We start from the raw sequence: 27,249 nt of genomic DNA, 5'->3' as shown, positions 1-27,249 counted from the left end.
TTTGTGTGTGTGTATATATATATATATATATATATATATACAAGTGTAACTATTTATAGCCTGAGAAACTGCTTCCTTACAGGAGGATTGAAGTTGAATTGAGCCACATACAACATACAATTTTTTTTTTTTTTTCTCCAGTCATTTCCTAAAACAGATATTTTGCTCGACAATGAATCCCACGGTAGTGGACTTTATCTCCCAGAGCTTGATGAACCTGAATACTGCAATGCACAGAATACTGTATTGTGGGAGTTACATTACCTCCAGGTAAACTCATTTTGCATTATATCTCTTATCAGATGTTTAGCTCTGTTGCTACCACACAGGTAACCGTAAAATGGAAATATTCTGAAAAATGCTGAGTGTAAAGGCAAGTAGAAATCTACGGAAGTCATCTGGGAAAAATCAGATGAAAACTTTTCTTCGATGTAATTTAGCAAAGGAAATTCCATACAGTATTTAATTAACACCTTAATCTTATGAAATATTTGTTATTATTTGTGTTGTTTAATTCCACCACAGATAGATTTCCTTTATTAAAATTTGCATGACCATATCTGATGTGTTAATTGATAAAATTGTTGATTTAAACATGCCTGTAAAGTTTTAGGTTAATACTGGAATAGTGTTGCAGGCAAATTATCTATAATCAGTTTCTTAGTCTCAGAATTCCATTGCATTCAATGCAACCAGATTCCAAGGTCACCATAAGATTTTAATAGACCTGCACCTTTTTTCTATTGCAGAGACATTTTCATCCTGTAGTACGGAGGTTTGCAGCACATATTAGCGTTGGTGCTCCATCTGAAGGCTCTGGAGCCTTGAGGGCAGAACTAAGCAGAAAGTAAGGGATTTTACATCAACAAAATACATTGGCAATGTTACAAATTCTGGGATGCCCAACGTCCGCTTTGAAAATTGTGGTTTGTAATTAATAGTTAATTTCTCAAATTAAGTACTTTTCCTAATGATCAAATCCTTGAAGATGATAAGTTGTACATTGGTTGCCAGTTTTGCTTATGTAACTACATTTTAAAATGAGTCCATTGGCCATAAAGTGCTGTGGGTTACCCTGACGATGCGATAAGTGTTATACAATTTACATGTTTATTTGTTCTTTACTCTTGTTATTGGGAATCTTTGTACTGAATTTTTAAGTCTGGCTAGAAACTGAATTATTTTCTTTGTTCAATCCAGGCATGCTACAGAGCTTTTTGAAGAGTTCAGCATGAAAGAGATGACTTTTAATCCTCCAATCACATCTTCTGGACCAAGCAAAAAGGTAGACAAACTATTAATGCGTTTGTTCTACTGTATTAAGTTTGTAGCTCTACGTTTATATTAGTTGATATATCAATAAATAGCATTTTGGTAGGTTAAACACATATTAAGGTGATAACTGTTTGCAATAGGGTGAAAGATTTTACACACTGCTTCTCCTGCCTGTGGAACTTTTGTCTTTTACCTGTTGCCAAACATTTGTTATTATTAGTATCTTGATACAGTTTCTGCTAAATTTGCCTATGGTTGTAAAAATTGTTAAGATTATTTTCCTGTTGCCACTTTGTAAAGTAAAGTGCTTTTAGAATTGGTGTGGAGTATTTATTAAAGTCTGCTTAATGAGAGTAAGGTCTTATAAGAATCGATTGTCACTCTTAAGCTTAATGCTGTAATTTCAGAAGTCTGCAATGCAGAGTGCATTCCTTGATTCAGATCTACAACGTCAGATAAATCGGCTCCTTGAGATTCCCTCCATCACTGCTGATCTCAAATTTGCTGAAGATTTCAAAGTAGAATCACACACATGATTGAACAGTGGGAGGTTGTTCATTATGCAGGATAGTTCTCAAACAGAACAACATTTCTAAACAGAACAATTGTTTAACTGAGTATTGGATCGCCTGTATTAATTCATTACTTTTGTGGTTTACTTTACTCATGGTATCCATGGTGAATGTGTGTGTATGTATGTAAACACTAGTGGATTACCCATGGCCTTGCTCACAATGATAGGAAATAGTAAGAATAATGGGTTGGAATATTGTTTTCTAGATGCCGTAGCACAATCCTGTTTAAAAAATATCAGGCTGTTACCAACTAATGTTCTTGGGTGAGCTTAACAACTATGACAAAACATTGAGTTTTTAAATATAAATAGGTATTTATATAAAACATCAACTGAAAATTTACTATAGGAAGAAAACGTCCAACCTTTTAAACATTGTAACGCTTCAAATTGTTGACTAGTTATTTTTGAATAATAAATATTTGACCAAACCTTTTTTGATTTGTTTCTTGGCTTTGATGAGCTTTGACATCCTGAGGATATGTAAGGCAGAATACAAATGCTAGTTTATTCTTTAAAAGTTACACATAGGAATATTAAATGTTGCTCTTGGGACACAAGTTAGGTAGGTATAACACAGTCCAAATGGATTTGAAAAGCATACTGATAACAAACCTATCACATTCTTTATATATTTATTTTCCAATAATAAGAAACAGTTAGCTGCTGAATATTTTCCTTGGTTTTTATTATGTAATCAACATTCCAGAATGGAAAAACTTTATTTTATTCTCATTGCCGGCCTGGATTTTTGTGGAGCTAGGTCAATTCCAGAGGCCTATAAAAATGGGGGAAGAGGTCCCAATTCCAGGATTCCCACCCTATTCCCAGTTCCTAGAGCTGGCAATTTTCACAGGCACGGTATGAAGGTGAGTGTAACAAAATTGCACTCCCTGCCTAGTCAGTTCCATTGCAGGGGGTACGCAATATCTTGCCCTCCCAGAACCCAATTTTCATGGAGTTGAGCCAGCCTCTCAAGGACTTTGTGGTTTCTAGCCCCTCAGAGCAGCTGTAAACCACAGTTTGAAACCTTTAGAAAGATAAGATGAATAGCTTTTGCCCCTACACATCATCTACGCCCCTTCCATATGGCTTTCAATACCCCTATATGCCTGGTCCACATGAACTCACACATAGAATTAATGAGTCATATAATGCCAATGGTAAGTACTGATAATTAACCAAATAATTTGAAAGAGATTGTAAATGGTAGTTTTATCCAGCTGGTGGTGCTGTGCACCATATAGACTGATTTGTGTTTTACCAGCGTCTGTCCAATTGAGAACATTGTATTAACCCTGTCTTTCCATTTAATTTTTACTTTTCCTTCTGTTGTATATCCTAAATGGTAAAGACGATACACACAATGTTGTTTAATACCCAGTAATATCTGGCATCATCTCCCTTTGGCTAGCTATTTATCTTATTCAAAAGCAGTGCAAGAGACCTAGCTGATTTCCCCTCTTTTTAGTTTTGCACTCGACAGAAGAGGTATTGAGCATTGAGATAAAAGTAATAAGTACAATAAATAGGTGGGTAAGTTTTCCATCGTTCAGGATCCAACATTATTTTGTAGCAGCCCACAGTTTATCAGGTTTGTAAACATTCAGAAAACACTGGGCCAAGTCTTCTGAGGAGTGGCTATTGTCAGCTTTTTTTGATATTAAGATGTGGCTCTGCATTTATGAGCTGGACGTCCGAACCTGGTCTCTTCAAAAATATGGAGCATACCTGTTCTTGGAGTCTTCCATCATAGTGCAGGATTGTCGGGGGAAGCCAAACCACCCCTTTTTACAGCAATAGCTGCTGTGTTTTTGTAAGTCTTCAGTCACTAATGCACTGAAAAGCTTTGAAACGTTGAGATAGCTTTTCAGTATGTGAGTGAATGTGTGAGGTTAAGTGGATAGGATGCGTGTTGTGGTGGCGGGGTGAGGGTGGCTCAAAGGGGGCTGGGTGGGAAGTCAATTGTTTAGTTAGCCAGGAGTTAGACATGGTTGCAGAACCTTCCGAAATCTCCGACTTGTGAAGTGGGAGATATTCCGTACCCGTCAGAAGTTGAAACTTCATGAGCAATTCCCATGGAGTCCTTTCATTGAGAGGTTCCCCAAAGCATCCTCTGGCATACGTCCAGCACAAGCCTGGAAGATCTGAGCCATTGTGGTTTATCTAAAGATTGAAAAGGCTGAATGCAATTTTGATGAAAGTTAGATAGAGAAATGTACTAAACTGTTTGTGAAACCATCGTTGATTTTGTGCTGCAACGTTTCAGTCTGATCTCTACTGATCAAGTAAACTCAGACACCTTGTTCTTAAACATGATCCAATTTGATATTTATTCTGGTGAATTCAACATTAATACACATATTCAAAGTAAGTTTATAGATATAAATACATCCAACATTAATTCACAACACAATTCATATACAATCTGAAAACATGATTTGTATTAAAAAAATGACATTTGGCACAATGTTTCAACTCTTAAAAACAGAATTCTCAGAATACCAACACCTTCAGTAATCATGACATGTTCTTTGCATATCGATAGAACTAAATAAAGTAAAGTTAATAGGTGAATTGTGGATTTCATGGACACAATTGCTGACGATAGTAATTTACTTTCGTATTTACCCAATAGTTGAATCTGATAAATAAAACATTCGCTGCAAAGAAAAGGCATTACACAGTTCAACTGTAGTATTTACAAAACTTTAAGACCATATACTTACCAGCCTTTTTAAGTAAATGCCCAGTGAATGTACTCTGACGTCACCTGGAATGAGCCTGAAATCAATTCGGGGCACAAATATTTGTGTCACATACATGGGCTCTATTAGATGTGTATGTTCATAAGTACAAGTGGCTAAAAGTGTGCCATTTAAACTTGTTTCAACTGGCTTTCACTGACCTTATGAAAATATACATTTAAAACAGGCTTGAGGAAAAAGGTTAATTAATAAACACCGTAAAAAAACATAGTTAATACGGGGGGGGAAACTAATCCATGATGTAAGAAGCACAAAACTTCTGTTGAGACCGAGCAGCGATCAGTAAGGGAAACAAAACATAAATCCTATAGACAGAGAACATGTGTTGGTCACATGAAACCAAGTAAAATTCCACCGTTCAATACCAGTAAGGAACATTCATTAAACAATGCTGTCCATTGAGTTAATCCGGAATCTTATATGTTTGTGATTTTAACAAAAATTCAAAGGAAAGTAAATAAATAATTACAGAAATCTGTCTGAGGAAATGCAAAATCAAACCAACTGAACTAGCTGCAGCAAATGGTTTTTTTTTCAAAAAAAATAAATCAACCTCCAAGGAACATAAGAGAGGACGGTAGATGAGCGAGTTATATTAAAAATACAATGAACTGCATTGAGTGGTGGCTATATGGCATATCTAGCAACTATACTGATGTGTTGGCAACACCGTAAAAGGTTCAACTAAAACTGGGCCATTTTCATCTACACCAGTAATTATTAATTAGACAAGTCCGTTTCCAACTGGGTCTTCTAGCAGAGTTTGAGATAATCTAGAGAAGAAATATTAATAATTTTCAGTAAAATGGGAATATTAGTTCTTCCCTTAAGCTTTCTTAGGCTTTTAATAATCTTTATTGTCACAAGTAGGCTTACATTAACACTGCAATGAAGTCACTGTGAAAAGTCGCCACATGCCGGTGCCTGCTCGTGTACACAGAGGGAGAATTCAGAATGTCCAAATTACCTAACAGGTAATGGAGGAAACCCATGCAGAACGTGCAGACTCCGCACAGACAGTGATTCAAGCTGGGAATCAAACCTGGGACCCTGGCTCTGTTAAGTAACAGTTCTAACCACTGTGCTACCGTGTTGTAGTTTATAATATATGGATGAAAATGCAGAAAAAAATTAAAACCCTTTAAGAGGCAAGTTCAGACTAAATGTTGAAACAGCTAAAGGCTGTTTCTAGATTTTATTCTTAAACATCTCACCAATTTACTTAACGCATTACCAGTTTAATAAGTTACTGTCATACTCTCTTGTTGGAGCTGCAGAGTTGATGATTTGTTATTGCCCAGTCAGGCACATGAAAAAATAAACTCCAAAATGACAGCTTCCGGTACTGTAAGAAGAGGAACTTCTTTCTATCAGCATCTGTTGCTATTTGGGTAGGTTAGGTTAGGTGTTTTACACTTAAACCATAGTGGGTCACATGGTCAACTTATTAATGTGTCATTGCTGTAGCTCTATTGTGTTTCAAAGTCACAACTGATTTAGTTAAGCATTTAGACACCACAGCTGCTTAACCACCCCATTACAGGTAATGTAGGAACACAAGTTGCCAAAACACTTGCATTTTTTTGCACATTTCGATTTTTTTTTTGTCCTCAGCACATAATACATTAAAGTACATGGTCAGCAATTAAGGGGAAAAAATCCATAGGGAAATTCTTTTTCCTGTTTGATTTCATTTTTCACAAGAAAAATTCAAATACACACATATATATATAAACACAGTTGTCAGATATGTGCGTGAAAGTAGGCAATTGTAAATAAAAATAATTAAAAGTTGTGTTCTATATAGTATCAAAATAAGCTTACCACTTGGAACTTAAACATGAGAATATATAACTGCGAAGTGTTAAATCTCTGCTTAAATAAATAATTCGATCTAATAATTATTTTAATACAAACAGCACAGTGTTTTATATACCTAGAATTTACATGATTTTCTACTGCAGTAAAATTACATCATTAGCTTCTGTACGAACACTGCTTTTCATCAGATATTATGTATGGATCCAGCACATTTTATCATACCTATCTCAAATGTAACTTATCTTGTAAACATCAACAAAAAGAAGTATGTTTGTGGGACAATTCAGCTTAATGTTACTACCAAAGCTGGCTTCTAGCATGATCCCGGTACCAAAAGCATATAGGTACCTTGAAAATCTATAAATCCTTCAAATACATAATTAGAAAAGTGCACATGTATTACAACTCACAACTTGACACGTTCTTAGGGTTGTATCTGCATATCTCCATACCTAGTCAAACTGAAGACAACATCCCGCTCATGTCTGAAAGGTCCGACAGTATTGGTGGTTGTTTGCTCACATGCCCTCTCGTTAAAATAAAGTACATCGTAATGAGCCCAGCTTGTCTGGAATGCTGACCCATTTTTCTGTGTGTCACCTGTGTCAGTTGATCTGTTTCATTCCAATGACTGGATTTTGTTTCTTAGAAAATTTATTTGTGCAGTTTCCAGTTTTTCAGAAGAGCAGAATACCAGTAGACTGGGAGGACTGATGTTACAGTGTTTCTAGTTTTCTCCAGCATTGTCTACAAGTTCCTGTGCTTCATTTTGGCACAGTACTACAGAATTATTGAGGTCCATTTTACAACAACCTGTGAGAAAAGGGATATTTTTAAAATTTTAGACCACAAATAAGGTTTGAGAACCATAAAGAATTGTCAATGCAAATTGTCATAATATGTAAAAAAAAATACAACTGATAACGTACAATGTGGTTTTCTTTTTTATCCCAAATTTGTACTTTATGATACATTTGTAGCACAAGATATTTCAGATCAATTTTTTCTAAATAAGGTGCTAATTTACAATATCTAATATGAGTCACTGATGGGAGAAATGGTCTGATTACTGATTTGCGGATCCTGAGGTGGGTATATGGATGCTAACCATCTTCTAAATAGCTGAATAATAAATACATCAATAAAATTTTTAGCTTAGGACTCCAGCAGTATTTTTCTGAGTTGTGGTCCTCAAAAACTATGGTAGGAATCTGTAAGAGGAGAGCAACAGAGGCATAAATGCTTTTAATTAGAATATGTGCTACAATCTAAAGATTGGAAACCTATTTTTTGGTATTACACAGATAGGAAGAAGTATTGAAAATATCACTCGTGTAAGCTATAATTTCCATTTGTCAGGAATGTGCAAAAGAATAAATTCAGTGATAGTCAAAAGGTATTTAAGGTTGTAAAATAAACTAACATGACCTTGACATAGTTACCACGCCATCCTCCCTCAATGTCTTTCCCCTGCCACGCAGCTGGATGGCACTGCTCTCACTCCATTCCACACTTCTCTATCTAATCATAGTCAATTGGAATGGTTTCTCTTCCTGTTCCTGCACTGTTATCTCTGGTGATGCACAAGGATCGATCCTCAGGCCCTTCCTATGTGCTGCCTGCACATAGATAAGAAATAATTCAAGTGCTCAGTGTTTTCACATATAGTTTTCACGCCAAGTTTCACCTCACCGCCACCTGGCTCGACTCTATTGATATTAAAGTATCAGACATCGGATATGCAGTGCAGAAATGGGCCAGTCAACGCATCTAGTCCATGCTGGTCTAAGCTTCACACAAGCTTCCTTGCATTTTTTGTCTTCTAAATCTACCATAGTAACCCTCTATTTCCTTTTCCCTCATATGCCTGTATAGTTTCCCCTTAAAAGCAGCCACACAATTAGCTTCAATCACATTTTCACCAATCTGGGTAAAGGCCGTTCTACTGAATTAATATAATAATCACTAATGCCCCCTATTTCCACATCGATAATATTGCAGTTTCACTCCTGTATCAGCCCATCTTCTGCTGAAACGCTCATTCAACTGGTCGACTCAACTATTGTCATGTGAGAGTACCTTTAAGAAATGAATGTTTAAGCAATGTACCTTTAAGAAATGGAGCAGCTCATATTACTGAAGTGATGTCAGATGGGGGAGCTGTGCTGAGATCACTTCTGCTTTTAGTTTCATTTTGAGAAAGCAGCTGAAAAGTGCCTGGCTGGTTTGCTGTGAGCTGTTTTGAAAGGATAAAGCCAGTTTGAGAGAGAGCAGCTGAAAAGTGCCTGGCTGGTTTGCCGCGAGCTGTTTTGAAAGGAGAAAGCCAGTTTGGGAAAACAGCTGAAAAGTGCCTGGCTGGTTTGCTGTGAGCTGTTTTGAAAGGAGAAAGCCAGTATGGAGGAAAAAAGCTTGGGTGTGTCTGTGTTTTGCAGGGAGCTGGGTTTGCTGTGATCTCTGCCATGAACGACTATCTCTGAATCATTTGGGTGATTTAAACTCAGTAGTAATGTCTTTAAACTGATGTGTTTCTGTTTAAAGGTGTTAAGTCTTTTGGAGGTTTGAAGGAACATTTTGAGGAATTATTTAGTATTGTATTATTTTAAGTAAGGGGTGTTAAGGGATCCAATGGTTATTTAAAAAGGTTAAGTTGAATTCATGAATAAACATTGTTTTGTGTTTAAAAACCTACGTGTCCATAATTGTAGTACCACACCTGGAGACCAAGCCGTGTGCTTCAAAAGCAATAATACATTAAAGGGAGAGGTTGGTTGAACTCCATGATACATTTTGGGGTTCTGAAAACACCGCTCCCATAACACTATTCCAACACACTCGTGGCTAGTCTCCCACATTCTACCCTCTGTAAACTTGACTTAATTCAAAACTTCATCTCCTTACTTGCAATAAGTTATTCCCCCATCACCCCTGGGCTCGCTGACCTACACCAATCCCAGTTGAGCAACATTGTGATTTTAAAAATGTTATCCTCATTTCCAAATACCTCCATGATCTCACCCTACCCTATCTCTTCAACCTCCTCCAGCCTGCACAATCCTCTGAGATATCTGCGCTTCTTTAATTCTGGCCTCTGGAGCATCGAGAGGTTTAAATGTCATTGGTGATCATTGCCTTTAGCTGTCAAAGCTCCATACTCAGTAATTCCCTGTCTGTGCCTCTCTATTCTTCTTTGAGGACGCTTAATTGGGGACAGTGACCGAGTCCCCACACCAAACCCTCTAGCCCGACTAAAAAGATAACAGCCATACAAACATTTACAAAATAAATGTATTTCAGGTATCTTATGCAAACGCTGAAACAGTCTTTGTAGTTTCTTTTTTTAAATTATGCCAGTGGTACTTAAAATGGCATTTCATTGGAAAGTCACTTTCATTCATAGCTGGGAGGCTGTATCATTTCAATTTGTAAAGCAAAAGTTATGAACATTTGACTCAAAAAAAAAGGAATCATTGAAGTGCAACTGCCATCCTATTGGGTGGGGAGTGAATACTCCCTGTCTACATCATTGAAGGTTAAGCCAGCAGAATCGGCTCATGCACTATGTCTATGACAAAGCATTTACCTTGTGATTAAAAACGCTAAAGAAACACCTCAGGCTGGATTCTCCGATTTTGAGGCTATGTCAGAGAACATGTCTGGTTTTATAATGGAAAACATGGTGCCACCCCCATACCAATGCCCTGCCCAGTGGGGGGCTAGCAGATGTGCCATGTAAAACTCCCGGCGTTCCTGACCTAAACGGCCAGAGAATGGCCGGTTCTGAGGCTGCATATGCGCACGGCAACAACCTGCAGCGGTCGCGCCATATAACGTGGTTCCAGCCGTACCTGCCAAATAGTGTCCTTCTGGACACCCCCTGCACATCCCCACCAGTCCCCCCAGCCGTCGCCGAAACCCCCTTTGCCAGCAGCATGGCTGCGCCCCGCCCTGACTCTGGCGGTGCAGGACACAGTCCTCAGTCACCACGCTGCGTTTATGAAAACTCAGACCACACACGACCTCCGCGGTTAGGAACTCAGTCCATCGGGGGAGAGTCTTAAAGCAACGCGCTAACGGCGTCACAACACTGTGTGGCACGCGCCTTGATGACACCGATTTGGAGGGGGCGGAGCATCCGAAAACCACCACCGACCCCGATTTGGTCGCAATTGGTGATTCTCTGCCCGATCACCAAATACAATTTCGGCATCGGACAATGGAGAATCCTGCCATTTAGTTTTCTTCAAGAGCATTTTGAAAAATAGATGCCATGCCACCGAAGGAAAGGCGACTGAGGTATCGGAAATCTCGATCAAAGAGGTTGGTTTTTGGAAGGCTCAAGTAAGAAGATGGAAGTGAAGAGCTAGAGGGGTGTAGAGAGTAGGATCAAGGTGTGTTGAATACATGGTGCACAGAGGCAGCTTAGGAGACAAAAAGATAGAATTGATGGTGCAGAAGGAGGCTATTCAACCCATCGAGTCTGCACCAGCTCTTGGAAAGAGCACCCAAGCCCATGCCTCCACCCTATACCAGTAACCCCACCTAACCTTTTTAGGAAACTAAGGGCAATTTATCATGGCCAATCCACCTAACCACATCTTTGGACTGTGGGAGGAAACGCAGGCAGACATGGGGAGAACATGCAGACTCCGCACAGATAGTGACCCAAGCCGGGAATTGAACCTGGAGCTGTGAAGCAACTGTGCTAACCACTGTGTTACCGTGCTGCCCCATGGTGTAGATGTGAGAGCTGGGTCACATCAGCGTACAGATGTCAGATGGAATTGGCTTGGGTCAGCGAGTAGAGGAGGGAGACTCTGAATGCATTCGAGCAGCATACCAGAAGTGAAGTACAGGGAGAAAAGATGTTCAGGCTTTGATCACAAGTCATTTTCACCACATTGAGAAGAGTGGTGAAGAAATGCTGTGATCAACCATGTCAAAGGATGCAATGAGGCTGAGGAGGAACACTATTAGCGGCACAGAGTTGGGAGGGTTTGGGACCGTATCTGTGCTGTGAGAGAGGTGAAAACCTAACTGACATGATTCAAAAGGGAAATGCAGGAGAGATGGGCTTACATCTGAGGTAACAGCATTCAAAGACTTAAGAGAAAAAGGAACTATTGCAAATGTAACAGATAAATAATAAACAACCTGTGAATGAATGGAACTGTTGGAACAAACAATTCTACGGATACGTGCTTGTAGGATTAGAATAGCGGTTTTAATATACTTACAACAGAGCCAGCCTGTTAGCCTTTGAACTTTCGGTGAACTGGCCGGCTGACCCTGTGGCACTGATCTTTATACAGCAGCTCCCGGGGGAGGAGTCCTGGGCGGAGCCAAGGGAGAAGTCCCGTATAACTCTCGAGCATTCCCAAAGCTACTCCCCCTGGAGGTCAGGTAGTGCATCTGCACTTACAATATAGACACATGTATATATAGGTTATAATCCGGTGAGAATCACATTCACCCCCTGTGAAACAAATCGAGTCCAGCGGGGGTGGTGGCTCACAGAGTTAGTCTGTCCAGTGGACGAATTGTTCTTTTCGATCTGCGGAGCACCGGGGTTGCAGCCTCTTGTGGTGGCTGGGTGGGTGTTGAGAGCTGGGGAACGATGGCAGACTCCGGGGTGGGTCTCGTCCCCGACCAGAGACTGGGGGCGGGCTGGTGCTGGCGTGTGGAAACGGTGGGGTGAGTTTGCGGAATCGGGGGCGGCCGCATAGGGAACAGGGTAAGGGGTTCCTCAGTGGGGGGGGGCTGGATCCAGCGGGTGCCAGGTCCCGAAGGGATACTGTGTCCTGGCGACTGTCCGGGAACTCCGCAAATGCATACTGGGGGTTGGAATGGAGGAGGCGCATCATTTCAACAAGGGGGTCAGTTTTGTGCCCCATGACGTGCTTCCTCAGGAGGACCGGGCCTGGTGTCCTCAGCCATGGCTGAAGTGAGACTCCCATGCCCCTAGAAAAAATGAAGAGTCGCTCGTGAGGGGTTTGATTTGTAGCTGTACAGAGGAGGGATCTGATAGCGTGGAGCGGGTCTGGGAGGATTTCTTGCCACTGGGAGACTTGGCGTTTTCTCGACCGGAGGGTCAGCAGGACGGTCTTCCAGACCGTCACGTTCTCCCTCTCCACCTGTCCGTTCCCCCTGGGGTTGTAGCTGGTAGCTCTGCTCGAGGCGATGCCCTTGTCGAGCAGGTACTGACGCAGCTCGTCGCTCATAAAGGACGAACCCCGGTCGCTGTGCACGTATCTGGGGAAACCGAACAGGGTGAAGACACTATGCAGGGCCCTAATGACTGTATGGAGGTCATATCAGGGCATGGAATGGCAAAAGGGAATCAGTAGAACTCGTCGATGATGTTGAGGAAATAGATGTTCTTGTTAGTGGAGGGGAGTGGCCCTTGGAAATCGATCGTAAGGCGTTCAAAGGGCCTAGAAGCCTTGACCAGGTAGGCCCTGTCTATAGAAGTGCGATTTGCACTCCGCACAGATCGGGCAGTCCCTGGTGACCGCTTTTACCTCCTTGGTGGAGAAAGGCAGGTTTTGGGCTCTGATGTAGTGGGCGAGCCGGGTGACCACTGGATGGCAGAGGTCTGCGTGGATGGCTTTCAGACGGCTGATCTGCGCGCTGGCGCATGTCCCGCGGGATAGGGCATCCGAGGGCTCGTTGAGCTTCCCCGGTCGATACTTAATATCGTAGCTATAGGTGGAGAGTTCGATCCTCCACCGCAGGATTTTATCGTTTTTAATCTTGCCCCTTTGCGAGTTGTCAAACATAAAGGCAACCGATCATTGGTCGGTGATGAGGGTGAACCTCCTACCTGCGAGGTAGTGCCTCCAGTGACGAACAGCCTCCACGATGGCTTGCGCTTCCTTCTCGACTGAGGAGTGTCGGAGTTCTGAAGCAGATAGGGTACGGGAGAAAAATGCAACGGGCCTCCCTGCCTGATTTAAAGTGGCTGCTGGAGCTACCTCTGAGGCGTCGCTCTCAACCTGAAAGGGAGTGGATTCATCTACCGCCCGCATGGCTGCTTTGCCGATGTCCTCCTTGATGCAGCTGAAGGCCGGGTGCGCCTCAGCAGACAGGGGAAACCGTGTGGCCTTAAAGAGTGGGCGGGCTTTGTCCGCATATTGAGAGACCCACTGGGCGTAGTATGAAAAGAACCCCAAGCACCGTTTGAGGGCCTTGGGGCAATGAGGGAGGGGGAGTTCTAAGAGGGGGCGCATGCAGTCCGGGTCTGGGCCCAGGACTCCGTTCTCCACGACGTAGCCGAGGATGGCCAGTCTGTTTGTGCGGAAAACGCATTTCTCCTTGTTATAAGTGAGATTTAATTTCTGTGCTGTTTGGAGAAAATGGTGGAGGTTGGCGTCGTGGTCCTGCTGGTCATAGCCGCAGATGGTAACATTGTCCAGATACGGAAACGTGGCCTGCAGCCCGTACTGGTCTACCATTCGGTCCATTGCTCGTTGGAACACCGAAACCACGTTAGTGACACCGAAGGGAACCCGGAGGAAATGGAAGAGGCGGCCATCGGCCTCGAACGCCGTGTAGTGGCGGTCCTCCGGGTGGATTGGGAGCTGGTGGTATGCAGACTTCAGATCAAAATAGCCGATATTGGGCGATCTGATTAACCATGTCTGCAATTCTGGGGAGGGGATTCGCGTCTAGGAACGTAAAGCGATTTATGGTCTGGCTTTCGTCAACGACCATGCAAAATTTTTCCCCGGTCTTGACGACCACCACCTGAGCTCTCCAGGGACTATTACTGGCCTCTATGATCCCCTCACTGAGCAGCCGTCAGACCTCCGATCGGATAAAGACCCTATCCTGTAGGCTGTATCGCCTGCTGCGAGTAGCTACTGGTTTGCAATCTGGAGTGAGATTGGCGAAGAGCGGAGGGGGGGAGATGCGCAGCGTGGTTAGGCTGCAGATAGTGAGTGGGGGCAGGGGCCCGCCAAAGCTGAGGGTGAGGCTCTTGAGGTTGCACTGGAAATCCAGGCCTAATAAGAGTGGCGCGCAGAGGTCGGGCAGAACATAAAGTTTAAATTTAGAATAACTAGCGCCTCGAATTGTGAGCGTAGCGACGGTGCGTCCTTGGATTTGGACTGAGTGGGAGACCGAAGCGAGGGCGATAGTTTGGCTCACCGGAACAATAGAAAGCGAACAGCGTCTTACCAGTTCTGGATGTATAAAGCTCTCGGTGCTCCCGGAGTCAAAGAGGCATGGCGTGCTTTACCAGTTGACCTGGACCTCCGCCATCGAACTTCGTAGGTGCTTGGCGCGGGATTGATCCAGGGTGACCGCGTTGAGTTGTGGGCCGCGTGGTGAGTGCCCGGGGAAGTCGTATTCTTCAGATGAGGTTTCTGAGCATGCCGATGCAGATGGGGCCCGTGGATCGCACGTGATGAGCGGCGAGGAAGATGGCGGCCCCCATGAGTCGCATGTGGCCGGCCGCATGGTGGGGGTTTGCCAAGATGGCGGCCCCCATGGATCGCCTGTGGTGGGAGGGGGCGGAGTCGGGGTGTAGGCCGCAGCGTTTCGGGCCCCGCGGGCCCGCTGGTGTTAGGAGCGATTTGTTCTCTCTGCAGGGGAGTTAAAAACTGGGGCCCTTTTCGCGAGGCACACTCTGGCATAGTGGCCTTTCTTCCCGCAGCTGCTGCAGGTCGCGGATCGGGCTGGGCAGTGCTGCCGCGGGTGCTGGCTTTGGCCACAGAAATGGCAGGTTGGAGCAGCTGAGTAACTGGCTTTGGCAGCGCGGTAGCTGGGGGCCGTGCGGCACAGGCCTGGGGGGACTGTTGGTCAGGGGTCCACGATGAGGTCGCGGGGTCCGCGGGAAACGACGTGAGGCTGCGGAAGGAAACTTCCATAGTGGTAGCAGCCTCCACAGTAGTGTCTAAGTCCTGGGCCCCCTTTTCTTGCAGTCTTTGGCGCACATAGTTAGACCTAAGGCCCGCTACGAAAACGTCCCGCACAGCAAGCTCTCTATGTTCAGCCGCGGTAACGGCTTGATAATTCCAGTCATTGGAAAGATTGTTCAATTCCCTTACAAACTCGGCAAGCGTTTCTGTAGGCCGCTGACGGCGAGTCGTAAACACGTGGCGTGCATAAACCTCGTTAATGAGCCTAACGTACATTTTGTCCAATATTGCCAGCGCTGCGGTGTAAGAACCGGCCGGATTCAGCTGTGTGGAGATTCTGTGGCTTACCCTCGCGCGCAGTAGGCTGAGTTTTTGTTCCTCCGTTGTTCCGGCGGTGTTGGCTTCTGCCAGGTAGGCTTTAAAACATCTCAGCCAGTGAGAAAAAATTTCCTTAGCCTCTGCATCCTGTGGGTCGAGTTCTAGGCGTCCTTGCTTGAGGGCTGCTTCCATGATTTCTTCGACTGTTCCCTAAGTATATTAAATTGTTGGAACCAACAATTCTACGGACACGTGCTTGTTGGATTAGAATAGCGGTTTTAATATACTTACAACAGAGCCAGCCTGTTAGCCGTTGAACTTTCGGTGAACTGGCCGGCTGACCCTGTGGCACTGATCTTTATACAGCAGCTCCCGGGGGAGGAGTCCTGGGCGGAGCAAAGGGAGAAGTCCTGTACAACTCTCAAGCATTCCCAGAGCTACTCTCCCTGGAGGTCAGGTAGTGCATCTGCACTTACAATATGGACACATGTATATACAGGTTATAATCCGGTGTGAATCACATTCACCACAGGAACAATGTCCCTAAGTGTTGCATTTAGCAGGAAAAGCGGTGAGTAGCCTGCTGCTCCACTGACGTGTTTTTCCGCTATATTTTTCAAAACTTGAAAAAAATACAGGAGGCGGGTCCCAAGCCAAACCTTGCCCCATCAGCAACCTCTGCCTTCAAGAGAAATAAAACAAAAAGAATGGCTGTGTCACCACCCCCCCCCCCCCCCCCACCATGGAACTCCCCGAAGGAACCCACCCCCAGCACTGCCCTCCTCGTGCCACAGAGCAGTGCCCAGCCAATGCCCGTGTACTCCCCAGGCATGACCCTCTCCACCCTGGGGGCTGTACTAACCTCTGCGCCCCCAGCAAGTCGTGTTCACCAGGTTCCCATTTAACAAAAGCTGTTGGAAACCCCGCCGGCATGACGATGGGAAATCCTAACGTGGGTGGGGGACGGGAATAATAGAGTGGGGAAGGCTACAAATCATATTAAAATGTATTCAAATCGGGGTTCCTGTCATCATGGTGGGAATCCTGTTTCGTCATTGATGGGGACAATCCAGCAAGGAAATCCTGCTGCCCCCATTCCCATCTGCAAAAATGGGGCTGAAAATCCTTGCCCTAGAATCTAATTGAGCCATGAGTTCCTATGAATATAAATAAAGAATACAAATCCACTTTTTCTGTAAGATGGTAAGAGTCCCAAATTCAATGCGTACAGGACGAAAAGCTTCAACAGCCTGTGTCTTTCTGCAGCAATACTTAATACACTTTGGAGCCCATGCACTCAGATCTAATTTAGACTTTAGAAATTAATTCAGCATGAGTTCCTGTAAACTCAAACATTGGTCACATAACAAAGTGACATAAATAGGTTAAGTGAGTGGGCAAAACATTTTGCAGATGGGAGTATAATGTGGGAAATGTGAACTTGTCCACTTTAACAGGAAGAATAGAAAAGCAGCAAATTATCTAAATGGAGAGATTGCATAAGTGTGAGACACAGAGTGATCTCACTGTCCTGGCAAACCAATAACAAACGGTTAGTACACTGTATGCAAATACAGCAAATAATAGGAAGGCATGTGCAATGTTGGTATTTATTGTAAGGGGAATGGAATATAAAAGCAGGGGGGCGGTATTCTCCCCCACCCCACACCAGGTGGGTGAATCGCCCAGGCGCTGCGCGAGTCGCGCCACGCCACTCCAACACCCACACGCGATTCTCCCACCACACCCCACCCCCCCGGAAACCAGCAGCGCAAGAATCGCGCCGGGCCGCTCGGATGATCGCCGCAAACAATGAGCGGCGATTCTCTGGCCCAGATGGGCCGAGCGGCCGCTCCGACACGACAGGTTCCCGCCGGCGCTATCCACCCCTGGTCGCTGCGAGCGGGAACTGTGCAGGAACGCTGGGGAGGGCGGCCTGCGGGGGGGGGGGTGGGCTCCGATGGGGTCTGGCCCGCGATCGAGGCCCACGGATTGGCGGGCCGGCCTCTCCGCCCGCGGGCCTACCTCCTTCCGCGGCTGGCCCCAGAACACCGGGGCCATGTTGGTGAGACGCCGGCATGTAAGAAGTTCCCTGCACATGCGCAGGATGGCACGGCCCAATTGCGCATGCGCGAGTTGGCACGGCGCCCATTTGGCACCGCGTAAGGAGGCTGGAGTGGCGTGAACCGCTCCAGCGCCATGCTGGCCCCCTGTGGGGGCCAGAATAGGTCGTGCCCGGGCCCTGTTTGTGCCGTTGTGAAACGCGACGGCGTTCACAACGGAGCGGGAACTTAGTCCCGGGAGCGGAGAATACCACCCAGGATGTATTGCCACAGCTGTACAGTGAATTGGTGAGACCAGATCGAGAGCACTGTGCACAGTTTTGGTCTCCATATATAAGAAAGGATGTAACTGCATTAGAAGAATTCAGAGAAGGTTCACTCAACTGATTACTGGGGTGAGGGTGGGTTATCTTATGAGAAAAAGATGCACAGGTTGGGCCTGTACCGATTGGAGTTTAGAGAAGGATGAGAGAGAGATCCTATTAAAACATACCGGGCACAACTTAACAGATATATTTTGAAGTGTAATTGGTGGGGGTTTTTTCTACAGACACGGGCATAATCACAGCCCGTATTTAACGGCACTTACTGCTGAAAATGAGCCCACGAGCTTCTTGCCAATACTGGCTGCCCTGCCGTCTGATTGTCCAGACTCGCACCTCAGCAACTCACCGCTAACAAAGAGGAGCTGCTTTAAAACGCTCCCTCACCACTCCTCCCAGTCAATACCCAAGCATGGCAGCGCACAGCCCTGCTCCTCGCTTTGGGGATGCCAATCTGGACAGGCTTCTCGACTGGAGAGATGGTTAATTCCTGGGAGGGAATTCAACTTCAATGTTGCTAATGAGATGGAAATTAATGCAAATTGGGGTCAATGATATTTGGGTGAGATCCGGAACTCGCCATTGGGAGCGAGCCGGTTAGATGGCAAACTGATTCACGTCCTTGATTTTGGCCATTCCCACTATTTAACGGGCGGGCCCAGATTTGCGCCGGGTGCAAGGTGGTGGTTGAATCGTGCCCATTGACCCTGAAGGGGTTTGACAGTGTGAATTCTGAAAACATACTTTCCCCTGTTAGAGACAGCAGAACTAGGGCACACAGGTTAAAATAAGGGGTCTTCCATTTAAGCCCAAGACAAGGAGAATTGTTTTGTCTCAGATGGTCCTGAATGTGTGGACCTTTCTTTCCCAGAGAGCTGTAGAGGCAGCGTCATTGAATAGTTTTGAGGCAAAAGTAGATAGATTCTTGACTAACAAGCAATTCAGAGGGTATCTGGGATAGGTAGGGTAGCGGCATTAAGGCCACAATCATAGTAACCATGATCTTATTGAATGGTGGAGCAGTCAAAAGGTCTACTTCTGCTCCTAATTCATATGTCCATAAACAAGGTAAAGCATTATTATCCATTGAGCTTGAGCTATAGTTGACCTTGTAATATCTTGCTGACGTTGGGTTAAAATATGGGTAATTAGCCCATTGCGGGCACCATTATCTTCAAAGATCGATTAGAAGCGCATTAGCTATGAAATGTGCATTCTAAAGAGGGCCTGTTTTCATTCGAAAGTGTTTGGTAAACTTTGACAGAGGTGTAGCCATCTAAGATGGACACTGGGCTACAAAATGGAGAACTGCTAAGGCTGCAGGGAAAAACAGTCGTAGCAAGGACAAGCAGTTTGCAGAAGACTAATTAGCATTCTGCACGTACAGAAACCAGTTTTTGGCCAGGTGCAGAGTTTCAGCCAAAGGTGTAAATGGCAACAAGATCTACATAGTAATGAGGTGATCCAGATCCAGACCCCGCACAATAGAAACATTTAAGTATCAATGGATACTTTTGAGTAGACGCCCAGACAGAACGGCACCACAGTATCCAACACAAAGAACCATAGGGACCGCCCCACCCATCGAGGAACGACCCTCAGATTGGGGGGTTTAGAAGATATCGATTGGGAAAGGCCCAATCGATACATGGCAGGTAAAAGGCCCGTCCCACGGGGGCACGGACTTCTAAGTTCGGTCTGCTTTGGCTCCGGCTCTGACTGCTGTTTGGCTCCGGCTCTGACTGTTTTGTCGCTCCGGCTCTGCTTTGCTGATACATCGCATCCTGACTCCAGTTCCATCACCTGCCGTTGAGCCATCAGCCATCGAACTGTAAGTGCCAATACAACTATCGCTACGTGATCCAGACCTTGCTAGATCCTGACAACTTTAAGTACCTGAGAGTTGCAGACCAAGAACGGGACGAAGGCCTTGCTCCCTGACCTTGCCTGTTCCTGTCTAGATAAGTATTTTAGTTGTTTAGTATTAGAAGTAAGTTAGTCTCTTTAGCGTATGCATGTGTATTTATTATATTTGTCATAATAAATATCAATCGTTTGGAATTACTAATCGGTGTACAGATTTATTACTTTGAACCTGCCCTTGATATACTTGTGAGGTGTCTAAATACGGCACCTGGCGACTCCTGAGCATAATTACATACACAGAGCCATAGTAGTGTTAAGCACACGGCCTTTAAACGGAGGCGTGTTAATACACTCCAGTAAAACGAGCAACAGAGGGAGGACCAGAGCCAAAACAGCTGTGTTTTGTTTTATTCATACCACTCTCATGTTAGAAATTTATAAATGGACAAAATAGTGTAAAAACAATTTTTCACACGCATTCTGTAATTTAGAACATAGAACATTACAGCGCAGTACAGGCTCTTCGGCTCTCGATGTTGCGCCGACCTGTGAAACCACTCTAAAGCCCATCTACACTATTCCCTCATCATCCATATGTTTATCCAATGACCATTTAAATGCCCTTAATGTTGGCGAGTCCACTACTGTTGCAGGCAGGGCATCCCACGCCCTTACTACTCTCTGAGTAAAGAACCCACCTCTGACATCTGTCCTATATCTATCTCTCCTCAATTTAAAGCTATGTCCCTTTGTGCTAGCCATCACCATCCGAGGAAAAAGGCTCTCAATGTCCACCCTATCTAATCCTCTGATCATCTTGTATGCCTCAATTAAGTCACCTCTTAACCTTCTTCTCTCTAACTAAAACAGCCTTAAGTCCTTCAGCCTTTCCTCATAAGATCTTCCCTCCATACCAGGCAACATCCTGGTAAATCTCCTCTGTACCCTTTCTAATGCTTCCACATCCTTCCTATAATGTGTCGACCAGAACGGCACGCAATACTCCAAATGTGGCCGCACCAGAGTTTTGTACAGCTGCAACATGACCTCATGGCTCCGAAACTCAATCCCTCTACCAGTAAAAGCTAACACACCGTACGCCTTCTTAACAACCCTATCAACCTGGGTGACAATTTTCAGGGATCTATGTACATGGACACCAAGATCTCTCTGCTCATCCACACTACCAAGAATCTTACCATTAGCCCAGTACTCTGTCTTCCTGTTACTCCTTCCAAAATGAATCTCCTCACACTTTTCTGCATTAAACTCCATTTGCCACCTGTCAGCCCAGCTCTGCAGCTTATCTATGTCCCTCTGTAACCTGCAACATCCTTTTGCACTGTCCACAACTCCACTGACTTTAGTGTCATCTGCAAATTTACTCACCAATCCTTCTACGCCCTCCTCCAGGTCATTTATAAAAATGGCAAACAGCAGTGGCCCCAAAACAGATCCTTATGGTACACCACTAGTAACTGAACTCCAGGCTGAACATTTCCCATCAACCACCACCCTCTGTCTTCTTACAGCGAGCCAATTTCTGATCCAAACTGCTGAATCACCCTGAATCCCATGCCTCTGTATTTTCTGCAATAGCCTACCGTGGGGAATCTTATCAAACGCTTTACTGAAATCCATATACACCACATCAACTGCTTTACCCTCGTCCACCTGTTTGGTCACCTTCTCAAAGAACTCAATAAGGTTTGTGAGGCACGACCTATCCTTCACAAAACCATGTTGACTATCCCTAATCAAATTATTCCTTGATTATAAATCCTATTTATTATAAACCTTTCCAAGACTTTGCCCACAACAGAAGTAATTTCTTTACATATTTTCTATTACCAGTATACAAGTTCTTCTAATCAACCTGAATTGAGCTTTTTAAAGAAACCAATCAATTGTTACCAGCAGAGGGCAGCAGAGCAGAGCTACTGATCAGCTGTTCTGGGGAAATTTGCATACGTGCAGTGTGGTCACCCTAAGTTGAAGGTGGTTTGTGGAGGGGCTGTTGGCAAGTGACAGTTAAACCGGAAACACTTGGTGAGTGTTTCCCACCCTACCTCCTCCTCTAACCAACCCCCCCACCCCACGGTGGTTGGGAAGCGGGAGCAGGGGCCTGTCGTGAAGGTAAGTGAGTGCCTTTAAATTTGCTTACCTTTCAGCGGGATCAGGGTTTGAGGTAATATCAGGTAAGCTCTTCCTTTCTTTTTCTTTTTCTTGTTTTTTTTTAATCTAGAGGGGATGTCAGGGAAGGCAGTACAATGCTCCTCCTGCAGAATGTTTGAGGTGAGGGACACCGTCAGTGTCCCTGCTGATTTCATCTGTGGGAAGTGCACCCAACTCCAGCTCCTCAAAAACCGTGTTAGGGACCTGGAGCTTGAGCTGGATGAACTTCGGATCATTCGGGAGGCAGAGGGGGTCATAGATAGGAGCTTCAGGGAAGTAGTTACACCAAAGACTGGAGATAGATGGGTAACTGTAAGAGGGACTGGGAAGAAGCAGTCAGTGCAGGGACCCCCTGCGGTCGTTCCCCTGAGTAACAAGTATACCGTTTTGGATACTTGTGGGGGGGACGACTTACCAGGGGTAAGCCATGGGGTACGGGCCTCTGGCACGGAGTCTGTCCCTGTTGCTCAGAAGGGAAGGGGGGAAAGGAGTAGAACATTAGTAATTGGGGACTCAATAGTCAGGGGCACAGATAGGAGATTTTGTGGGAGCGAGAGAGACTCACGTTTGGTATGTTGCCTCCCAGGTGCAAGGGTAAGTGATGTCTCGGATCGTGTTTTCCGGGTCCTTAAGGGGGAGGGGGAGCAGCCCCAAGTCGTAGTCCACATTGGCACTAACGACATAGGTAGGAAAGGGGACAAGGATGTCAGGCAGGCCTTTAGGGAGCTAGGATGGAAGCTCAGAGCGAGAACAAACAGAGTTGTTATCTCTGGGTTGTTGCCCGTGCCACGTGATAGTGAGATGAGGAATAGGGAGAGAGAGCAATTAAACACGTGGCTACAGGGATGGTGCAGGCGGGAGGGATTCAGATTTCTGGATAACTGGGGCTCTTTCTGGGGAAGGTGGGACCTCTATAGACAGGATGGTCTACATCTGAACCTGAGGGGCACCAATATCCTGGGGGGGAGATTTGTTAGTGCTCTTTGGGGGGGTTTAAACTAATTCAGCAGGGGCATGGGAACCTGGATTATAGTTTTGGGGTGCGAGAGATTGAGAGTAGAGAGGTCAGGAGCACAGATTTGACTTCGCAGGAGGGTGCCAGTGTTCAGGTAGGTGGTTTGAAGTGTGTCTACTTCAATGCCAGGAGTATACGAAATAAGGTAGGGGAACTGGCAGCATGGGTTGGTACCTGGGACTTCGACGTTGTGGCCATTTCAGAGACATGGATAGAGCAGGGACAGGAATGGTTGTTGCAGGTTCCGGGGTTTAGGTGTTTTAGTAAGGTCAGAGAAGGGGGCAAAAGAGGGGGAGGGTGTGGCGCTGCTAGTCAAGGACAGTATTACGGTGGCGGAAAGGATGCTAGATGGGGACTCTTCTTCTGAGGTAGTATGGGCTGAGGTTAGAAACAGGAAAGGAGAGGTCACCCTGTTGGGAGTTTCTATAGGCCACCTAATAGTTCTAGAGATGTAGAGGAAAGGATGGCGAAGATGATTCTGGAAAAGAGCGAAAGTAACAGGGTAGTTGTTATGGGAGACTTTAACTTTCCAAATATTGACTGGAAAAGATATAGTTCGAGTACATTGGATGGGTCGTTCTTTGTACAATGTGTGCAGGAGGGTTTTCTGACACAATATGTTGACAGGCCAACAAGAGGTGAGGCCACTTTGGATTTGGTTTTGGGTAATGAACCAGGCCAGGTGTTAGATCTGGAGGTAGGTGAACACTTTGGAGACAGTGACCACAATTCGGTGACCTTTACGTTAGTGATGGAAAGGGATAAGTATACCCCGCAGGGCAAGAGTTATAGCTGGGGGAAGGGCAATTATGATGCCATTAGACATGACTTAGGATGTGTTGGTTGGAGAAGTAGGCTGCAAGGGTTGGGCACACTGGATATGTGGAGCTTGTTCAAGGAACAGCTATTGCATGTTCTTGATAAGTACGTACCAGTCAGGCAGGGAGGAAGGGGTCGAGCGAAGGAACCGTGGTTTACCAAAGAAGTGGAATCTCTTGTTAAGAGGAAGAAGGAGGCCTATGTGAAGATGAGGCGTGAAGTTTCAGTTGGGGCGCTTGATAGTTACAAGGAAGCGAGGAAGGATCTAAAGAGAGAGCTGAGACGAGCAAGGAGGGGACATGAGAAGTCTTTGGCAGGTAGGATCAAGGAAAACCCAAAAGCTTTCTATAGGTATGTCAGGAATAAAAGAATGACTAGGGTAAGAGTAGGGCCAGTCAAGGACAGTGGTGGGAAGTTGTGTGTGGAGGCTGAGGAGATAAGCAAGATACTAAATGAATACTTTTCGTCAGTATTCACTCAAGAAAAAGATAATATTGTGGAGGAGAATGCTGAGACCCAGGCTATTAGAATAGATGGCATTGAGGTGTGTAGGGAAGAAGTGTTGGCAATTCTGGACAAGGTGAAAATAGATAAGTCCCCGGGGCCGGATGGGATTTATCCTAGGATTCTCTGGGAAGCCAGGGAAGAGATTGCTGAGCCTTTGGCTTTGATTTTTAGGTCATCATTGGCTACAGGAATAGTGCCAGAGGACTGGAGGATAGCAAATGTGGTCCCTTTGTTCAAGAAGGGGAGTAGAGATAACCCCGGTAACTATAGGCCGGTGAGCCTAACGTCTGTGGTGGGTAAAGCCTTGGAGAGGATTATAAAAGATACGATTTATAATCATCTAGATAGGAATAATATGATTAGGGATAGTCAGCATGGTTTTGTGAAGGGTAGGTCATGCCTCACAAACCTTATCGAGTTCTTTGAGAAGGTGACTGAACAGGTAGACGAGTGTAGAGCAGTTGATGTGGTGTATATGGATTTCAGTAAAGCCTTTGATAAGGTTCCCCACGGTCGGCTATTGCAGAAAATACGGAGGCTGGGGATTGAGGGTGATTTAGAGATGTGGATCAGAAATTGGCTAGTTGAAAGAAGACAGAGAGTGGTAGTTGATGGGAAATGTTCAGAATGGAGTTCAGTTACGAGTGGCGTACCACAAGGATCTGTTCTGGGGCCGTTGCTGTTTGTCATTTTTATAAATGACCTAGAGGAGGGCGCAGAAGGATGGGTGAGTAAATTTGCAGACGACACTAAAGTCGGTGGAGTTGTAGACAGTGCGGAAGGATGTTGCAGGTTACAGAGGGACATAGATAAGCTGCAGAGCTGGGCTGAGAGGTGGCAAATGGAGTTTAATGTGGAGAAGTGTGAGGTGATTCACTTTGGAAAGAATAACAGGAATGCGGAATATTTGGCTAATGGTAAAATTTCTTGGTAGTGTGGATGAGCAGAGGGATCTCGGTGTCCATGTACATAGATCCCTGAAAGTTGCCACCCAGGTTGATAGGGTTGTGAAGAAGGCCTATGGTGTGTTGGCCTTTATTGGTAGAGGAATTGAGTTCCGGAGCCATGAGGTCATGATGCAGCTGTACCAAACTCTGGTACGGCCGCATTTGGAGTATTGCGTACAGTTCTGGTCGCCTCATTATAGCAAGGACGTGGAAGCTTTGGAACGGGTGCAGAGGAGATTTACCAGGATGTTGCCTGGTATGGAGGGAAAATCTTATGAGGAAAGGCTGATGGACTTGAGGTTGTTTTCGTTAGAGAGAAGAAGGTTAAGAGGTGACTTAATAGAGGCATACAAAATGATCAGAGGGTTAGATAGGGTGGACAGCGAGAGCCTTCTCCCGCGGGTGGAGGTGGCTAGCATGAGGGGACATAGCCTTAAATTGAGGGGTAATAGATATAGGACAGAGGTCAGAGGTGGGTTTTTTACGCAAAGAGTGGTGAGGCCGTGGAATGCCCTACCTGCAACAGTAGTGAACTCGCCAACATTGAGGGCATTTAAAAATTTATTGGATAAGCATATGGATGATAAGGGCATAGTGTAGGTTAGATGGCCTTTAGTTTTTTTTTTTCCATGTCGGTGCAACATCGAGGGCCGAAGGGCCTGTACTGCGCTGTATCGTTCTATGTTCTATGTTCTATGTACATAAATGCCAAAAAGGACTTCGCTCAGGGAAGCAAGAAAGAATTTTTCATTTAACATCTCACAATAAAGGAAAAATATTTGAAATACACTATCTAAATAAGCTGAACCAAGTAAACAGCACAAATTTTATTTAGATTAAAAATACTGTTCTAAAACTAAAGGATAATGAATTAATGTCTAATATGATAGATTAAATTAAAATCAAATGGCATTTAGCATTAGCATGGTTAATAAAAATATGAGTCAAGAACAGATGGAGTAAGGACGAACAGGAATCACGACAGCCATTCATTGAAAGGAAGATGTCTCCCATTTTTACACAATATGAAAGCCCTATTTGGCTTTTCCTCATCTGGTCTCCTTGACCTTGTATGTTAAAAAATGCTAAATATAACATATTAAATTCTTTATTATATGCAAAAGAGTTTTTCCCTGGAACCATTAATAATAAACAGCTTTCTGGATTATGCAGGTTAGTCAGATACAAACAGCAGCAAATTCTACATTTGCTCTGTGCTTCTGACTGATCTGCCATCAACAAGCAACTTCATGTCCAAAGTACTTTGCTGAGTGCACACCTCTCTTCCTGTATTGTCCAAACCAGACTTTGTTAAATTGGTGTATCCAATTTTGGATTTCAAATAAACATAAAATGTCGAAAGACTGCACAGTATCTTCTCAAAAGAGTGCAGTGGTGCAAAATAAACGACATGATCACAACTCACAAAAGGACTGAATTTCAGAAATTATACAGTGAGTGGGTGGGATCTATTTCAATTTAGTGTTTCAGTTCAAAAGTTTAATTCATGGTTTTAATTTTCCCCTGCTGTTTTTGATTTATTCTATAATGCAATCACATGAAATTCTCCTCATGCTATTTTTTGTTTTTCAGTCTCTTATTTTAAATGTGTGTTACAAGTTGGGTTTATTTTAGATATTCTATCAGATACAACATTTTCAGCCATTTATATTTCGGGTATTTTGTCCAATATCTGACAGTAGACTAATATAATGGAGGGATGCAATAATAATACCTGCTTATGATCTGAACTAATAACTTACGTCTTCAGAATTAACAAAGGTGAGCCATGAAAAGCATTTGGTGAGTTGAGACCCAATTTAAATTGCTAAGCTCCTTTATTTCACAGAGCATGGAAGTACATGGGATAACTGAATTCATTTAGTTGAGCTTGAATATGTTCAAACAAAATAAACGGCC

General features: G+C 44.5%; 2 protein-coding genes across 3 annotated transcripts in view; one reads left to right on the top strand and one right to left on the bottom strand.

The window, feature by feature from the left end:
- noc3l (NOC3-like DNA replication regulator) overlaps window positions 1-2,280 on the top strand; it is a 67,998-nt gene extending 65,718 nt beyond the window's left edge. Inside the window, exons 18-21 of the mRNA XM_038822405.1 lie at window positions 142-270; window positions 750-847; window positions 1,201-1,285; window positions 1,683-2,280. Of these exons, the coding sequence (XP_038678333.1) occupies window positions 142-270; window positions 750-847; window positions 1,201-1,285; window positions 1,683-1,811 (441 nt within the window). The 3' untranslated portion in view covers window positions 1,812-2,280. The remainder of the gene's footprint in view (window positions 1-141; window positions 271-749; window positions 848-1,200; window positions 1,286-1,682) is intronic.
- A 1,872-nt stretch (window positions 2,281-4,152) lies between these two features.
- plce1 (phospholipase C, epsilon 1) overlaps window positions 4,153-27,249 on the bottom strand; it is a 526,277-nt gene continuing 503,180 nt past the window's right edge. For both annotated transcript variants that reach the window (XM_038821511.1, XM_038821512.1), the window contains one exon: window positions 4,153-7,251. The gene's annotated coding sequence lies outside the window, so the exon portion shown is untranslated. The remainder of the gene's footprint in view (window positions 7,252-27,249) is intronic.

The sequence above is a fragment of the Scyliorhinus canicula genome, chromosome 16 (assembly GCF_902713615.1).
Source record: "Scyliorhinus canicula chromosome 16, sScyCan1.1, whole genome shotgun sequence".
NCBI lineage: Eukaryota > Metazoa > Chordata > Chondrichthyes > Carcharhiniformes > Scyliorhinidae > Scyliorhinus > Scyliorhinus canicula.
Note: the sequence above shows the minus strand (reverse complement) of the source record. Positions and strands in the feature narration are given on the sequence as shown.